The sequence below is a fragment of the Drosophila takahashii genome, chromosome 2R (genome assembly GCF_030179915.1).
Source record: "Drosophila takahashii strain IR98-3 E-12201 chromosome 2R, DtakHiC1v2, whole genome shotgun sequence".
Taxonomy (NCBI): Eukaryota; Metazoa; Arthropoda; class Insecta; order Diptera; family Drosophilidae; genus Drosophila; species Drosophila takahashii.
Window position 1 is genome coordinate 22375179 of NC_091679.1, and position 18973 is coordinate 22394151.

At 37.7% G+C, this 18973-nt stretch overlaps 2 protein-coding genes across 4 annotated transcripts in view; both read right to left on the minus strand.

Moving 5' to 3' along the window:
- Positions 1 to 4681: 4681 nt before the first annotated feature.
- Positions 4682 to 6764, minus strand: LOC108059426 (uncharacterized). Its single transcript, XM_017144690.3, has 3 exons — positions 6626 to 6764; positions 5494 to 5567; positions 4682 to 5210 (listed from the first exon to the last, which is right to left on the minus strand). Exons 1-3 carry the CDS (start codon positions 6641 to 6643, stop codon positions 4973 to 4975), a joined length of 330 nt encoding a protein of 109 aa, XP_017000179.2. The 5' UTR covers positions 6644 to 6764; the 3' UTR covers positions 4682 to 4972.
- A 9364-nt stretch (positions 6765 to 16128) lies between these two features.
- The window catches only part of Hr3 (Hormone receptor 3), a 34238-nt gene continuing 31393 nt past the window's right edge, over positions 16129 to 18973 (minus strand). For all 3 annotated transcript variants that reach the window (XM_070212969.1, XM_070212968.1, XM_017144731.3), the window contains exons 8-9: positions 18783 to 18933; positions 16129 to 18408 (exon numbers count right to left, since the gene is read on the minus strand). In XM_070212969.1, coding sequence (XP_070069070.1) covers positions 18288 to 18408; positions 18783 to 18933 — 272 coding nt within the window. In that variant the 3' untranslated portion in view covers positions 16129 to 18287. The remainder of the gene's footprint in view (positions 18409 to 18782; positions 18934 to 18973) is intronic.

Genomic DNA, 18973 nt, shown 5'->3' on the forward strand with positions numbered 1-18973 from the left:
AACTTCTTTTCTTATATTAAAATATTTTAAGTAATTATGTTTTTTGCTAAAAATCTGCCAATTTCCCAAAGAGAATGGGCAATATTTCTGTTTATTTATGGAAGCATAAAGTTCCCTTCCGTTTGCACCTGCAGGTAGTACGACCCCGGTATTTCGCATTCCCGAAAACTGAAAAATACCATTTGGCTTTTAATGAGTCTCCAATTTGTTGGCTTTTGTAATGGTGCATTTGTTTTCCCCCCGGCCGGCTGGCTGTGTTTGAAACTTTCATTTCCAGTCCGTAAAATATGCAACTAAATTTCGGTTGCGCCAGCTGGTCCAAGCGAAAAACAACTATTTGTAATTAATTTGTGCATGTGACGAACGCATTTATTGCTTAAATTGCGGCGCACGCGGTGGATGCTGTCCGTCCCCCCGGCGGCATTTAGCGGCCGTTTTATGGCCGTCTAATTAACTGGTCGGAGAGCACTGGCCAAATCCCAAATTAATTGGGAATTAAACGGGCGGCGGAAAGTTCCCATCGCTAAATGGGGGCCATAAAACCAGTATGCAAATAATAAAACCGAAGCCGACATTGATTCCATCCCCATCCCTTGCCAGCAATAAAATCGCATCCCATCCCCAGGACGAGCTTCTGCTCATTCAGCTCGACATCCTTCCAGAAACGTAAAAGAAATATGAAGAGTCGGGACCCATTTCCTTTTCTGAGCCTGCGGCATAAACTATATTTAACAATCTGTTTATGTGGACTATGTTTGCCCTGCTTTATGCTCTGAAGTCAGCAAATCTCTACTTTTATGTTTGTATTTCAAATATGACGAAGGAGCAGGGGTTATGTGGGCTCCAGTGATGGCCTTCCACTCGAGACAAATGTCCTTTTGGGCCAAGCTGCTGCTTTATTTTTTGACCAACTAGAAAATTATGGTTGATGGGAGGGGTAGACTGATGTATACCCTGGGGTGTGTTAGCCTAATCCAGGCATAATAAAATTGATTCTTTTTCATTGCGCTGGGTGGGTGAAGGGGTGAATGACCCCTTTATTGATGGCCTTGAGCGTTATGGCGCGCAAACATATTTGGGCTTCTATTTTTATTCGATCTATAAACTGATATTTTAATACATTTTAATCTAGAAATTTTCAAAAAGTTCCGACTTTATTAAGGGCTAGTAGTCAACCCAACAAAAAGTCGTCCAAAACAAAAAACTTCATATGAAAAAACGTCAAGAAATTTTATTTCATATGAAGTTTTTTGTTTTGGACGACTTTTTGTTGGGTTGAGTACTAGCCCTAATCTAATAAAATTTTTAGAAAATATTTGAATACCTTAGTAAATTTCACTTTCTTAAATTTATCTTGTAATTTGCTGAATTCAGACGTACTTTATTTGGCCCAAGTTCTTTATCCAAAGACCTCAAATTAATTCTACAAGTTCGTGTCGATGGCGATGAATGGAAATTAGTTGGAGGATTTGTAACTTGGCCAACGGACTTCGTGTCCCGACTAATCCGCAAATCTCTCTAGTTCCCATTCGATTAGCCAGCATATTTATCACTAAGTAGCCGAAAAGTAGTTTGTCTAGGCCCATTTCCATGCGCAACCCCCCTAGAACTCGAAATGTTTTCTCATTGTTATGCGTGCTATGCACAATTTTTGTTCTCGTGGTATTGTTTGTGTGTTACACTCAGAAAAATATTATACCAAGTTTGGGGAAAAAAATTATAACCTCCTTCCAAGTACATAAATATTTGCTTGTATATAAACTCATTTAGCTTGGGGATACATTTTATTTGGAATCATATTTAAAAGAAGGAAAAATAAAATAAAAAATAAAACCAAAAATAATAATGCTACTATTAAATTGCATTTTCTAATCACAAAGGTTTAAATTGAGTGTTTTATTTCCGAGTGCAGTGTATTTGTGAGTGGATGGCTGGGCGTCGAGCACACGCGTGCGATTTATTTGCTGTCACCACAAACACAAACATCAACGCAGATAGGCACACATTCGTACATGGATATGTATAAATGTATATACACATCCAGTAACAATGACTTTCGCACCCTGGGCCAACACTTGGGGCCACAAATTAACCCAAGCACGTAGCTCGCTTAGGCGGCCTAATCAAATAGAAGCGCCCAAATCAAACAACAACAACTGGCGGAGGAGCAGCCGCCACACGAAGAGCTAAGTAAATATATGGGCTTCACACCCACAAAGCGGCAGGAGTGTGGCTTTTGCCGCCTGAACACGGTTGAAGCCTCGACTAGCTAACTGGATTTCATTGATTCGCCACGCATTTTAAATACATATTTTCTTCCTCTTGTCGCTCAATTCCTATATTTTTAAGTATTTTATAAAATGTATCTGGAAGTATATTCTAGAATCATTATAACCGAAAAATAATATGTAAATAAATAAGTACATCCTAAAAAAATGAAATTATAAAATGGGTTGATCCCTAATATGAATTTAAATTATTATTATTACCATATTATAGTCCACTCAATGTATTTGATGTTAGATTCAAACGAGTAGGCGAAGTTATATTTTAGTATTCTTTTACATATTCTGATTAGCTCAACAACTTCTTATTACTATGTATGTATTGCTAAAACGTATTTAACACCATTTTAGATAAAATCTGATTTTCTTTCGTCCGTTAAAGTTTAAGGGTAAGTCCTATGTTAATGTTAAAAGAGATCGCTTAACAGTGGCTGACGGAGTTGCTTACAGAGGCTCACACTCTGCCTATTAACATCATGCATCGGACATACACTGCTTTATCGACCCGCTTTTTTGGCCCGCTGGTGATTAAGTTTCGTTTTCCTTTCCGCTCGCCCACCACCCAGTCTTAAGTGTGCCCCGCCAGCAGGTGGTTAGAGGGTGGTGGTGGGTGGCTGGAGGTTGGGTGGTCGTATTAATTAGACCCCCCGCCAGTCCGATTTCCCCGCTGATCTCATACAGAGCCGTTGAGTGCTGAGTAAATTGAGTGGCTCTACATGACGAGTGGCCTTTGCGTTGGCTGCTTTTGTTGCCGGTTTTTGTTGCTGCTGTTGCTGTTGCTTTGTTGCTGCTTATGCTTTCGCCTCGGCTTTGAGTGGCTGGCACTTGAGTGGCGCTAAAGTCGTGGAAAATGAGCCATCAACAGCTGCCGCCCCGGGCCTGTTTGCCAGGGCAAAAGGAAAACACGCAGTACAGTCGGAAAAATGACTATGTAAATTCGTACAAATAAAACAAAGGGGGAATTTGTAATATTTATAAAATAAAAATATTGCCTTCGGCATTTTTTATTAAAGTCCTTTCCACCCATCGATAATTTACTAAGCATGTAACTTTATCACATATTTTTGTGCAGTGTCTTAGTATCTCTAAAGATTACAAAATGAAATCTATATATAAAATAATAGTTTTTGGTCTTATGAAATCCTGATTTAATTAAGTCAAATTTTAGTTCAGACTAGGGTTTTATTTCAATAAAAAACCGTTCAATTAAATTTTTTACATTTGGAGAGATTTGGTGTACCACTAAAAACATACTAATATAATAACATAATAAATGGTTAATATGCAAAAAACAATTCAAACTTATTTACTTTACAAATATTGTTGCATAGCGAATAATATTTTTAAAATTAAGGTAAGTTCAAGAATCTAATTTGTTGAGCAAATAAATTTTTTTTAGTGCATTCTGGGGCCAACAGGCAACAGGCGAGCAGTTGTTGACATTCTTTTTAGCCTGGCTGTTGACTAGACGCCCCAGCACGTGCTGTCGCTCCGGTTCGTCGCCTCGCCTGGCCTGTTAAAGCGGGACAGGGAAACGCGAGCGGGCCGCAGCTGAGCATGCATATTTCATGGCGTTAGTTCGGTCCCTCGCTCCGCTCCTGGGCCCCACAATCCTCCGGGCACGGGACGGATTCAACGGAGCCACAACATCATTACAAACAGCCCGGCACTGGGTTTACTTTGCTGTTTCGCATGTCGTTCGCTTCATTTATTTATGCACAAATATCCCACAGAAGGTGCAGGTGGTGAGGCGTCCACAGAGCCACGGCGACAGCGGCAACATCAACGGCAGCAGCAGCATCACCAGTAGCAACATCGCAAGCAGCAGAGGCAGCAACAGCTGGAAATGTTCAATTCAATCAGTTTAAATCTCCTCGCTGAGTCGCCAGAAATGGGAATTTTCCTGATTTTTTTGCCACAAAAGTTCTTATTTCAGCACTATAATATGACAGCAGAAAGGTGGTAAATAAATATTTTATTGGCATTCAGGCGATGGTAAAGTATACTTTAAAATGTACTATATCAAAAAACCAAACAAGTTTCTAGACAAAAAACGGATTATCCTTTTTCCAATGAATATATTTTTTATTTATCGCTTTCATAAATTAGATGAAAATAATTAAAATGCTGAGCTCTTCAAAATAATTGCTAGCTATCCAAAATTGGATTTCCTTGATACATTTTTAGAAAAAGAATGGTGTTTTGTGATTTCTTATTTAATGTGGTGAACGAACAACATATATGTTCTATCCCCCTACCCACCCAGATTCCAATACAAACCCCCACAACAAACACATGTTTATCTGCCGAAAGTTTGCCGTGACTGAAATACGAATGAAAATAAACCCAAAAGCTAAGAAAAAACTTTTCGACGCCGGCTTTAAATTGTGCTTAAGTGTAATATTTGTTTATTTTATTGCACTGGAATGTTTCTCTTAGGTCTAGGGGTTCTTTATTTTATTTTACGTATTTCCCTTACACACTAAAAACAGCGACAAATCAGACCCAGGATTGTGTTTGCCGATGCTGCGTTCTTTTTTCTTGGTCCTCCTTTACGTATCGTACTCAAGCTGCCTCGTATTTTGGTTTATTTTCGTCTTAATCTGCGTAAATTGTATTTCATTTGATTTCATTTTCCCCCGCTGAGTGGGTGGTTGTGTGGTTGGGTGGGTGGCCTGTGCTTGGGCTCAGACAAAGGGATGCCGCGTGCGCCGCTTGGCCTTGATGGGGTACTCGTAGCCCTCGAAATCGTCGTCCTGGTCGTCCTCATGGTGGTGGTGGTGGTGGTGACTGCGGCTGCTGTGGTGCTTCTTCGGCTCGTGGTGGTGCTCCTTGACCGGCACCGGAATGGGCAGCGGGACCTTCTTAATGACCGTCTTCGTGTGCACATGTGTGTGGTGCTTCACTGGCACGTGTATTCGGATCCTGTAAATGGTCGAATGGTCCATGAACATTGTTACACAGCAAGAAATATAAAACAAGGCAGGGACTCTATCAACAGCACAGGGAGAAATTTGAAACAAATTCAGCATAAGAGTAAAATTAAAGGCTTGAAAAAATATTAATTTTAATTTAATATTTGGTTCGGATGAAAACCAAAACAAGGATCAATTCTTCTTAAAAATATATATTTATATTCTATTTTTCCTAATCTTACTATTTCTCTGTGTGGTCGTTAAAGGGGCGTGGCCATGGGGCAGGGACTTACTTCAGCTTGTCGCTTGATGGATGGCCGCCTGCCAGTGCGAACATCATGCAAGTGATGAACAGAAAGCTTAATGCCTGCAACAGAAAAAACAAGTATAGAGATTACGATTGGGTCGCCAACGTAAAGAGGTTATCGCCCCCTTTTTTTGCCCAAACAGCTCATAAACAGCCGAACAATACAATTAGCATAATAATACGCATCCAAGGAGCCCATCTCCCTATGCTTATTATTATTGGCAGGCACATCTAACGATGATGGGCCCGCCTTCATCTCCAGATTGTTTCTGATGTGGGCGTGACAGAAGCTGTCAGCCGCACAGGAAGAACCATTTGGGCCCGGTCAACTCCAAATTGGTTGAGACGGAAATACAAAAGCATTTTTGTAAATTAGCCCAAAATCAGATAATGCACCGCAGGAAACTTAAATGGGCTTTCATTCTCACTGATTGCTTGAGCTAGAAATAGTCAATAGGCTTAGTTAAAAAACTGTGACTTTAAAGATTTTAAAATAACAAAAAAAAACGATTTCAATTGCTTTAATATTTATCCCAGTGATTATGATATACTTTTTATTGCTTTGTTTAATTTTAATTTCGTTTGGTTGCATTTGTACAATTTGTTTGGGCCCAATTTGAAACAGTTTATGTGGTTGAAAATAATATTTTCGTAATTTTCCGGCCTTGTCACAATCACAAAACAACTTCCTTTCACTTTGTTGGTCCCTTTACTATTTTACAAATGTGACTTTCCTTTGTTGCACATTTTCGTTCAATTAACCGTTTATGGCCAACTTGAGAGTTCTTTTCATGTTTCGACATTTGTCGGTCATAAAAAACAAATTAAGTTTTTGTGGTTATTTTCATTTTATTTTCGCTTTGTTTTATTCATTTCCCGTGCGATTGGAGTCAATGAATTCGTTGCGAAATGAAAGCTTTTTATTTGCATATTTTTCGTGCACTTAACGCGGAATGATGTGGGGACTTTCTAAGCTGGATTTAAATTTAAATATTTATTTTTATAGCTTTTTTTCCCCGCCAACACAAATATGTATGCTGAACTTTTTGAATGTTTACGCTCGTTTGTTGCGCGGCTCTTCATTGTTTGCTCTTTTCGAAAATGTAATTAACACTTACTCCTTGGGGCAAATGCATTGTTATTCGCGATACTTTTTGTTTTGTTTTTTAGCTATTTGTTCGACGCTGTTTAATTGGATTAAAGGTGCGGATTTCGGTAAACCATCGTCGACGGGCGTAGAAATGGAATTGCTCTGGGACCCGTTGCCTGCATCCGCTTAAATATGAGGCAAAAAGCGAAGAAAAAATTATGAGCTACAGTGAAACGTGCCACAGACGGCAGCGTTGGCAGCACTTGCAGCAACAATGCGGTGACGGTGACACGAAGTTGCTGAGTTGGAAACGAAGTAAAAACAAAAACATAATCAAGTTGGCTTCAAAGGCCGGCGGAGGGGCAGCGGAAGTGGCCAGTCGGCGGTGTCTTGGCCAAAACTCGGGTTCGGGCTCGGACTCGAACTTGTGGCCATGTTAACCATTCGGATCTGGTCGACAGGCCCAAAGCGCTGCAGTAAGTCATGTCGATACAATAAGAAAGGATTGCACCACCTATATATTTTCTTTAGCCATAGGGACTAATTGGTAAATGCCTTAAAAACTCTAGCCAAACTTAGAAATAAATTCAACAAAATATTTAAGTTCATTAAACCGCTATATTAAAGAGTATTAGAATTCCATGATATATTCCTTATTCGAATAAAAACAAGAGAAAACGATATAGTCGGGTGCCCCGACTATCAAATACCCGTTACTCAGCTAAAGGGAGTGCGAGGGAAACTTTGATCGCGCATAACTTTTTAACGAATTGTCCGATTTGGAAAATGTATTCTACATTTCTACATAAACACAATAAAATGCATTTTTACTTTTCTGAAGTCTTTAAAGGTGTGGGCGCCAGATATGTTGTAATTTTTGTATACCAAATTACCCGATTTAATGGTTCTCTAAAACTATTATATCATCGCAATATATGCATCATCTTTAAATTAGATGTGATAGTCTACTTTTAATATTTAGTACATTTATTATTAATATTAAATATGTAATTCTTGGTAATTAATTTTCGTTTCTTTTTGATTATACCACCTGAATTATTTCTTGAGCTAAAATTATAATATTATATTTTTACAAAGGTCAGCTAATTTCGTAGGGTATCTAGTTATCCTGACACGATAGTGAAAACACGCGCCGCAAATAAACCGATCCAAAGCCAAAACCAAAGCCAAGCAACCAACAAAGTCAGACGACAGCAACAATCCAGAAACTGGGGCCCAAAGCCACAAGCTCTCGTACCGTATGTCCCCCTCTCGCTCGCACTTATCCAGTCCACCGTGCTGAGGAAAAGCCGCCGAACATGAAGATACTTTTCCGAGCGAGAGTGCGAGAGCAAGTGAGATGGGGCCACGTGTAATTGAAGCCTGTGCCTGAGTTAAACGCAGCGATTATGTCGGTCTGCCCGCCTCCAGCGGTCGGAAGATGGGGGCTGGACAAGGGGGAGGGGGTGATGGCGCCGGGAGCAGGTTGCAGTTGCAGTTTCAGTTGCAGTGGCAGTGGCAAGGATTTGGCCAGCTTCCTGGTTGGGCATTTGGACTCGCATTCGTTTGTCGCAAATTGAGTTGTGCGCTGAAATATGTCGTCGTGTCAACCGCACTCCCACAAAGAGAAAAAATACCTAAAAGATTTCAGTAACCAACTCAGAATCATTTCATTTTAAAAGTTAAGTAGTGCTACTACTTAGTATATATTTATGCAGACGAATAATGGTAAGTTTTATTGTAATTAATTATAATTTATTTTAACAACGGTAAACCCTTCACTTTTAAAAGAGTTCTGTAGGTTGGTACACCTTTTCTTATACATCACGTGTTAAGTAACGACCGAAAGCTTAGTCTCTTACCTTTAAAATAAACCAACAAAAATATTTTCTTTTTTTACCAAATTAGGAAAACAATTTTTTTTTGAAAGTGCTAATTGTTTTGAAAAAGAGGTCTGTCAATCGACTTACACCAAAAGGATCTTGTACCCACCATGTGCTTATCCATGGGTGGTGGTGAATCCCCCCCCACTCGTGTGAAAAATAAAAAGAATATTAATATTCAAAAAGTTTGCCTCACAACAAAATCCTTGATCCGCCACAATTTATGTAAACTGCTTTTATTCTAACTAGAATAAGACTTTTTTAAACATTTTAAATGTAAATGTTACGAACTTTTTCGCTATGTACCTGCACCCGCGCCGACCTGCATTTGATTGCAATTTAAATGTGCGGCGCGATGACAATCCATTTGATTGGCCATTCTGGCCGCTGGGCCCGCATCGGAGGTACTGGAGCTATAGCCATGAATGTAATGCAGGAAGCGCTCCATTTCGGCCATTTCTACCAGCTAATCAACTGGTTTCACCGACACGCCGCGATTGCATAACAATGACAAATCCAGACCGGCACGACACTTGGTCATTGTCTTCGCCTCGATGGAGACGGTCTCATCCAACTAACTACCAACTAGTTTGGCTTTCTGGCCGCTTTTTCTGCGCTGTTCCGCCTGACATGATATAACTTTGATACTTCCATGGCCACTTATTGGTCTGCAATTGTAGTCGGCGAGGAAAGTTTCCTCCTCGCGGGGTTCCATCGCCAGAAGTTGGGCAATTAACAGACACATTTTGATGATATAATCGTAAAAGCGAGAAATTTGATCGAGCCATTTGACCGGTTCAGGCCACTTTTCCAGCATGATCGCGCAATTGCAAAAAAAGTGTCAAAATTAATTGCATACAAAGTGGCTCGATTCGATGCGGTGGTTGGCTGCCACCGGGTCATTAGCACCACATTCGCGTGGATGGTGGCAACATCAGCTGAAAAGAGATTTCTATTAATAACCAAAGGAAAAATACAGAGTAGGAAAAATATTAGAAATGTCCAAATGGCATTTTTATACCCATCCAGAAGGTATTATAGTTTTAGTCAGATGTTTGCAACGCAGTGAAGGACAGCCAAGTCCAAAACAAATTTGTACCAAAATGCTATCTTCTTTTCTTGTTTCTTAGTATAATTTAAAGAAATAGTTATTATTGTAGCGAAATATCAAATACATCCTTTAATAAGTACCTACAACTGTATACCCTTGCAGAGGATATTATAATTTAGGTTAGAAGTTTGTAACGCAGTGAATAGGATCAATAGGGGAGTCGATATAGCCATGTCCGTCTGTTTCTATACTGTTTGCGAGTTTGGCTTGGTGGGTGGATTTTATGACGTCACTTTGTTGCATACTTTTTGAATACCCAATTTCATTTTATTTTTTACCTGGGTGAAGGGGGATTTATCTTCCATATCCCTCCGTGGATCCGCGCATGGTTTGTGGTAAGAAAGATAAAGAGTTGCACCGGTCATATGTTTTGATTTACTAACAAACCAAGAATCCATTCGCCTGTAGTTTCTGTTTAAAAATGGCTATAAACACAACTTGTCCATTTTTGAGATCTTTCTTCTCAGAATCCTTGTGAAGGGGATTTGAAAATTACGGTTCAATTGCGCTCTGTAAGAACTTATCGAGATAAGCTTTTGCTGTAAGCCACTGTTTTTATACCCTTGCAGAGGGTATTATAATTTCAGCCAGATGTTTGCAACGCAGTGAAGAAGGCGTTTCCGACCCCATAAAGTATGTATATTCTTGATTAGGATCAATAGGGGAGTCGATATAGCCATGTCCGTCTGTTTCTATACCATTTGCGAGCTCAGTTTAAAAGCTAGCGATTTAAAACTTTCACAGTCGTCCTAAAACATGTTTACGCAGATCAAGTTTGAAATCGATCGGACGTCCATATCTTATAACTCCCATAGGAACAATATGGTGAAAAATTTAAAAATTTTATTTGTTGAAGTATGAAATATTTTGTTGTTTATTAATTCAGGTTGCTATTGCAGTCAAATTTTAATTCGTGAAATCTGCATTTGTATTAAAACTTCGGCTTGCCGATTACTAACAAACCAAGAATGCATTCACCTGTAGTTTCGGTTTAAAAATGGCTTTAAACACAATATGTCCAACTTTGAGATCCTTCTTCTCAAAATCCTTGTGAAAGGGAGCTTTTTTCCTAACACATTCTGTAAGAACTTATAGAGATAAGCTTTTGCTGTAACACTGTGTTATTTATAATAGTACTTATTCGCTTTTTAAATACAAATACAAATAAAAATTTTTAAATACAAATCTGTGTAAACTTAAAACAAATATCTACACAGGTTTACCAATAGGTATGTGTATCATTAATATTTTCCACAAGGCCAGGCAAACATTTTGCACTCTGCCCAAAGATTAATATTGGAGATGGCCAGAGGCGAGGCCGCCAATGCAAACGAAAGCGCCGATGCCAAATTTGCTTAACCTGTTGTGCTCACGGCCTTTCACTGCGGAATGGCCTGCCAAGGATTATCCAACCGAAAGCCAAAGCCCCGGAAACCGATACATCAGGCCGTTGTCTCCCCGTCCGCCAGCCATTTCCTTTTGCAATAAATTTTCACTTAACTATGTCGATCATCGCCGCATACGCGAATGTATGCAACATGCAACATTCATGTGCAACATCACCATCCGACTTTGCACCACCACCCCATTCCGGTGGGTGGGTTTGGGTGGCTTGTGTGTGACACAATTTTCCAGTTTGCCAGTTACGCCTCGTAAGTTTAATTGACGGAAGCGCGTTAAAATTGCAGAGCCAAACCAGAGCTAAATAAAAAACGCGGTGGGGGAAATCAAAATGAAAACAAAGTGAAAATGTGTGTATGCATTATGCATTTGCATACGCCAGCCGCCAGCAGCCTGAGCTTCCCGCTTCATCCACCCATGTGTAATTGATGACCATATTAAAGAGTTCGATTGGGATTAAGCTTCGCTTTTGACCAGAAAGCGAATCAGGTTTGCTGATATAACGCTTTTCACACGGCTTTCCTTAATCAAACAAATACCAGTTTGTATTACGCAGCAATAGCTAAGTAGCGGTAATCACTAATTAACGTTAGCATATCTCTGCAAAACTCAGACTCGTAATTGGGTAAACTAAAGAAAACAAATATCGTTTTAACCATGCAATACTGGTAAAATTGATATTTAATAAAAACATTTTGCCGAATTCTCTCTTAAAGGTTCTCTGACTCTTACATGAGTGGGAGGGAGAAACACATGTTTGAAATTCAAACTGGCCGGTTGCTTGAATTTCGAGCACATCAAATTGAGATGCCACATATCAACACAAAATGGATACCACACATGCGCGGATCCACGGGGGGTGATATGGTTGATATATCACCCCTCACTCGGGTGAAAAATGAAAGAAATTTTGGTATTCAATAAGTATCCAACAAGAAAATTGTTCTGATATAACCCCCCACAAAAAAATTCTGGATCCGCCACTGATACCACATAATATCAAATTGATCATCCTCTCATAACAATTTTTTGTTAGAGAGTAAGTGTTTTTAATGTGTCAAGACTTTAACTTGTTATAGAGGATTTTTTGTAAGGACCAGAGTGTGTAGTTGGGGCAATCGAAATATACATATTTTACCAACAATTTTACAAATTTTAGTTTTGCACAGTATAGTAAAATTCGTCTGAGATTGTTTAAGTAAATGTAAAAACATTATATTAAGGGTCCTAATAATTTTAGTTACCACTTTTTTTTTTAATAAGTGTCAAAACAAACCCATAATTTGAAAAAGAAAATACAAATTTATTATTTAAGATCAAATCCAAAATGACTTTGGAATTAGTATCTAAAACTAAAATTACAATTTGTTTGTAACTTTAATCATGAATCATGAATAGGAAAAAAAGTTAAGTTAGCAGGGACAGAATTTTACGTTTACGTTTTTTTTATATATCTATATCTATATTTATATATATGTATAATAAAGATCTTTAAATTAAAGCTCCAAAATAATTTGACAAAAGACTATTCTATCCGATTTAAATACCGCTAGTGAATCTAACCTTTTGTTGCAGCAGCATCAGCAATTCCATCGACGTCCTTGAAACTCGGAATCCCATCTGCCGATGAATCAATTGCGAAGATTTAAGGATAAACTTGGAGTATTTCTTGCATGGAAAACTATTTGCCTTGCTGACATCATCAAAAGCGACCTTGCCACAGGAATCGCAATCGGAATCGGCAACTTTCTCATGTGTATATATGTTTGAGCAAGTGGCCATAAATCTAGTTCTGACCACAAGTGTACGTGTGTGTGACTTCGAGTGGGTAGGGGCTAGTGGGGCAAAAGTTTTACTTTGGCTAAAACATGGATTTGCCTTTAACGGGGCACGCAGGTGTCGTTGTGGTTGTTGCCACTCAGTTGTTGCGTATTGGAAAGCAACATACAAGATTCTCGACTTTTGTATGCAGCACGTTTTTATGGCCTCCGAGACTGAGACCGAGACTGCCGATTAGATGGCGGAGGGGTGCATTAATTTATGGCCATCAAAAGCGAGTTAGACGATTGAGCATTTCGGATTGCCACACAAGTTTGCTGAACCCAGCAGAAATCCAGCTTACATCTGTACATAGACCGACCGCAATGTTTTGGCCTTCTGGAGACATTTTGCTCCGCCCAGCGGGTTGGCCCTCAAATGACTCATGATCGCATACACTTGACTGCAATCGACCTAAATAACATGGGAATTTGTGTTCCCATTCCTGTCGAATGCCTTTCAGTTAGCTTTATGAGCTGTGGTTTATTTAAATCCTTCTTTTTTAGCTTAGTGCTTATGGAATTTAATGGTTTTGAGGCATGAATCTAATTTACTTAAAAGCATTAAAACGTCATGGAAATGATAGATGTCTATACACCGAGGTGTTGTCGAAAACTCCTTGAACTTAATTCCAACATAATTGGTAAGGAATTTCATTTGAAAGATAGATCAATAAAACAAGAGAGAACTCTATAGTCGAGTACCTCGACTATCAGATACCCGCTACTCAGCTTAAGGAAAAGCTAATGCTCACTGCTTGAATTCATAACTATTTAATGAGTAGTCCGATTTACAAATTTTTTTCTAAATTTCGATGGTATTAATAAACACAACAAAATTGCTTTTATTGTTTTCCGAAATCTGTAAAGATTAAGGCACCAGACACACGACCAAGGACGTTTAAGGCTTTGTGGGCGTTAGAGTGGGCGTGTCGCTCTGCTGAAACAAACTTTCGCTGTGTAGGAAGCCCAATAATACATGTGGTTAATCCCAACTTTCTTGCTATTGTAGTTTCGGAGATATCAGCGTTCATACGGTTAGACAGACAGACGGACATGGCAAGATCGACTCGGCTAGTGATCCTGATCAAGAATATATATATATTTTATAGTGTCGGAAACCCTTCCTTTTACTCTACAAATAACGGGTATAGAAACTACGCTTTTGATATTCTCATTGGTTTAAAACTAAATAGTTTCACTTTAAATATTACGCCACATTAAAATATTACCTTTACCTTACCAATCCTTGTCGATTTCTGTTGATAAAGAAGTGGACATGTTGTCTAAAAATTAAGTTTTAAGTAGACAACAAAATCGCATTGCCTCCTTTGACTCTGAAACAAACGTTTAAGATGACTCACTTTCGGTTTCCCGTGAGTTTCAGTTGGCTGATAAATAGTCCACTTCCGTGCGAATATCTCGACACACTTCCTGTCTTCGCTGGCCAATGCCTGCACTTCCCATCCGAAGTGATTGACGCTTTATTAATGTGGATTATAAATGCAAAATCGAGCATCGCACAATGCCGTTAACCAATTAATGAAATTTTTAATTGGAAAATCGGCATAATAAAGGCCATTAAGTGTCGACTTCGCCCCTGACCCGCTACCCATCGAATTTTCCAAGTAAGTAAACGCTTTGAAATTTTTTCTTTATGATTTTCTTTTGTTTTTTCTTTTGTTGTTCTTTTCTTTTTGTTTCGTTTTGTATAATTCAGATTACATTTTATTGTTAAGAATGAATTGAATTATTTCTGCTCTTTTCCGATCTCGGCATCTTCAATAGCGGCTTAAACGGCTTTTCCAGCACTTTTTTCTCGGATATTCTGGGATTTTCTTGGTTTCACCATTTCATGCTTGCCTTTTTCGGGGCTCTGTGTTGAATCATAATAATCGTAATAATCATAATGCAGAATGACATAATATATATAATCTGTTCCATATATATGCGTGTATATGTATCGAGATTCATATATATATGTGTGTATATATAATTCGATTTACCTAAAAACAATTTACAAATATATAAAAACGAATTCACCTAGTAAACTAAAGCTACATGTGTGTGTGAGTGATGTGTGGTGTTTGTCAGTGTGTGATAGTTTATAAAAAATGATTTCCTCTCCTTTTTATGCACGTGGTAACATGTCTTTTATTCCTGTTTGATAGCTAATGTTTACTCTGGTTTTGTTTTTGGCTTGTGCAACACTCGTGTGCCTCCGCCTTTTTATTTGTTTACAACCGATATACAATACACAAATAATATATCGGTTTATCTGTGGATTTCAGTTTTATTTATGTTCGTGCCGTGGCATTAAAAAACTGAATAGTATTGTTTGAAATTAAACATGCTACGAGTCTACCTCGCTGAAATATAAATAACAAAATCTGCAGACCAATGAATGTTACTCATACGCCACGTTGTACAGACAGGGAAAGTCATAACGTTGTTCAAAAGTGTTGGAAAGATTTAAAAAGTACAGTGGATATTGGTGGGGAAAATAAATTTTCTATTTTCAAAATGCAATCCAAATCCAAAATGCAATCCAAAATCAAAGTGTAAAATATATTTTGAAATTTTTGAATTCAAAATCTGGAAAACCTACTTTCAGAATAATAAATGAAAATTCAGCAATAAAAAATAAAATACACACATGAAGTATTTTGTTTAGCCAATATACACTGTACCCTTTATTTTTTTCGGATTCTTTTTCGTATTGCTTTTTGTGCACCGTAAGAATTAAATGATTTTATGTATGATAGCTCCTTTTTTCAATTGATCATTTGTCACCGACATTCGCAGTTTTTCCTATTAGCGTGTGTGAGTGTATATGTGTGATTGGTGTATGTTTATGTGCAACAGTCGGCCTAATGCTACTTAATCATATATATAATATATAATTTGCCTTCTCTTCTTTATAAGTTTTTGGTTTTGTATAATTAATTGTTTACCTTTTTCGGTTTCTGTTATTTTTTAGATTCAGAATTCCCTTTCCAGTTTATAGCTTCTGTTCTTTTTATTTCATTTTTTAATACGGGACCTCTGATTTTTTTCGGTTTCTTTTGTTTTTTTTATAAATGTAAATATCGTAACATAATATTTATGCCGTATATATGCTAAATTTAAATTTAAATGTTCTCATTTTACACCTTGTCGAGTTCGCGATCTTCTGTTATTCTTTAAAAATGTAACCGTTTCTCTCTCTAAAAACTTAGCATACAAATTTAACAATACATATATCATTTAAAGATACATTTATGTTTTTTGCCACCGTCCGCTCGAACCAACTTAACTTCAATTTATATTATGGATTAACTTTGTGTCGTCTGTTTATTTAATTAATTTCTTTATTATGGGTAATTTTTAACAAAGTTTTTGTTTTTGGGGATATTTTTGTTTTGAGTTTGAAAGCTGCTCCCTTGCTTTGTATAAATTAAAACTAGTTTTGTATTCTCTATATTGTATATATGGTTTGTATATATATAAAGTACTTTAGGTTTCTTTCTTTTTGTTTTTTTGTAAGGCCAAAAATGTCGAACTTAAATATGTCCAAATCGATCAATTACATTAACATACATTTTTTTTCAATTGAAATATTTATGTCCTCGTCCCAGTTCTATGTAAGCTAGTGTAAATATTTCTCGTTTGGTTTCAGGGAAAGGATTTCGAGAGATTTGCAAAATAATGTTGTTCTTTTTTGTGGAATTTGCAAAATGTAATTTATTCATTTTTTTTAGTTTTTGTTGTATACATTTTATTTATAATTTTCCTTGCTATAGTTAATGTTAATTAATATTTATGCCTGCCTGCTGAAATGTCCTCTTGAATATTTACCAAAAAAACGTTTTGATTAAGCTTTAAATTTAGTAAAAGTGTTTGGGTTTTGGGGGCGTTGGGCAATAAGCAAGTGGGCGGGGCGGGAAGGGGGTAAGGTTTATTTAAGACACACCAATTATCACCTACTATCCAATGTGTTTGTTGTTGTTTCGTTTACTCTAAGTTTAACTAATTTATGTAATGTAAGCATGTGTGTATATGCGTGTATGTGTGTGTATGCGTGTGTGTAACGTCTTTGTATAGTCAGTCAGTTATATAATTGTATATAGTTAAATGTATCAACCAAAAAAGTTGCCGTTTGCTTGTCTTTATTTTTTGAAGATTTCCTTTCTCGACTTGTGTATCGAACTCTGCCAGGATCTGCGGAGGATGGGGGCGGGGGAGGGCGTGGCATGCTGTCGGGGTCAGTCCGTCAGTCTGTTTTGGTTTTCATTTTATTTAAGTTTAAGTCTTAGAAACAATAAAAGTTTGTAATTATGCGTAGGATTTCATATCAAAAGTTTTTTGTTTTTTGTTTTCGTTTTATTTCACTTTATTTTTACTAAACCTTGGAACCGGATTGGGATTTTTCTATCATGTATATATATAGATATATATAGCCCTATATATACGTGTGTATGTACGTAATTATGTTATATTTAAGAAACTAATAAAAAGTTGTTTTTAAACAAAATATTGCATACTTTTATGTGCTTGCTTGAAATTTCTGGTTTTCTTTCGATTTCTCGCTCACTTTAACTGCTACTCATCTCCTCCTTTTTATTTTTCTTTATCTTTTTCTTGTTTGCATCCTAATCCTTAATCATCTGTCTCCTTCTCTTCGTCTTATTTAAAATGTAAAAACGTAACGGTAAATTGTAAATATATTGTAATTGCATTAATCAATATAATTATAAGAACACATTTTCCGAGATATTCGATTTTGTTGTTTACAAAGAAATAATGTTGTTGGGCATATAACCGATAAGACATAGTTATACATACATCTGCAGTATATATAATACACATACTTTAGTTACAACGTAAGGCAAAGACAACCTAGGCGGGATCGGAATCGGGATTTGTGGGGCTCACGTTAACCAAACTAAAGTTGTGGGGACCATAGGTTCTGGGATGTGCGGTGTAGAGAATTTCGCTTGATTTTAAGTACTTAGTCGATCTGATTTGCTCGGGTCTGGATATGAGAGTTGTACGTATATAGTGTAACCTCGAAAATCAGAGTTTGATGCCCCTTGCTCAAAATGCAATCGGTTTCGGTTTCGGTTCTCTACGAAGCAAAAGTCTTAACTGAGTTAACAATATTTTTTAAATATTTTCCCTTCCCTTTGCGTCATCCGCTCTGTCATATATAATATATATATGTATATAGATAGAGTTCTTTTTAAGTGAGTCCTTGGCGAGGATCACATCCTTGGTTGTATGCTAGCTTAAATCATGATAAAGTTCTTGTATCTGCTGCAATCGCAGTGCAGTGTTTACTCAAATAATTATTGTTGCCGCATCCTGCGGCCCTCAGTCCTCGAGCAGCGGCGGCTGCTGCCCGGCAGGGGGCACCACCGGCGGCAGGACGCATCCAGTGGCAGCCGCGTCCTCGGCAACGTCGTCCGCGGTCGTCTCCAGGAACGGCTGCTGCTCTTGTTATGTCAGGTCCTGCTGCGAATCTATCGAGAACAGCTCCTTGTACAGCGCCGGGAAAACGACGTTCGGGTGCTGCAGCTTGAACTTGCTCAGCGATTCCATGTGCAAGATGGAAATGTCGCTGGAAAATTACACAAAAAAGGGTGTTATCAGCATGTGTGTTTCAAATATGGATAAGGTATACTAAGTGCTTCAACGAAATTACTTTATGTGAAGATAAGCAAAAATTTCTCTCTCTTTTTATAATAAAAGTATTAAAATGAATAGCTTAGCCAATTTTAAAGCCTATACTTTAACAAAAACTGAAATAATTAAATTACAATTTTGTGACTTTTGTAGTCATTACAAAAAGTCATATAAAATTAAATTTTATATCATTGGCTTGGTCGTTTTTAATTAAATGTTCTATCGAATTCTGTATTGACTTTACAATTTGTTCTATACATTGAATACGTCTCTTTTGAGAAGCACCGTGAGTATCCCTTATTCACCTACCGGAAATTGGGTATGTTGTTCAGCAGTGTGTCCAGCACGGTGACATCGCCCTTGAGCGGCGCATGATTCGTTTCCAGCTCCTGCCGGATCGCATTCATGCTCAGATTGAAAAGCCTCTGTATTTCCGTATTACCACGCACTCCATTGCGTTCTAATGATGAGAGAAATTCAACATAAATAAGAAGCTAAAT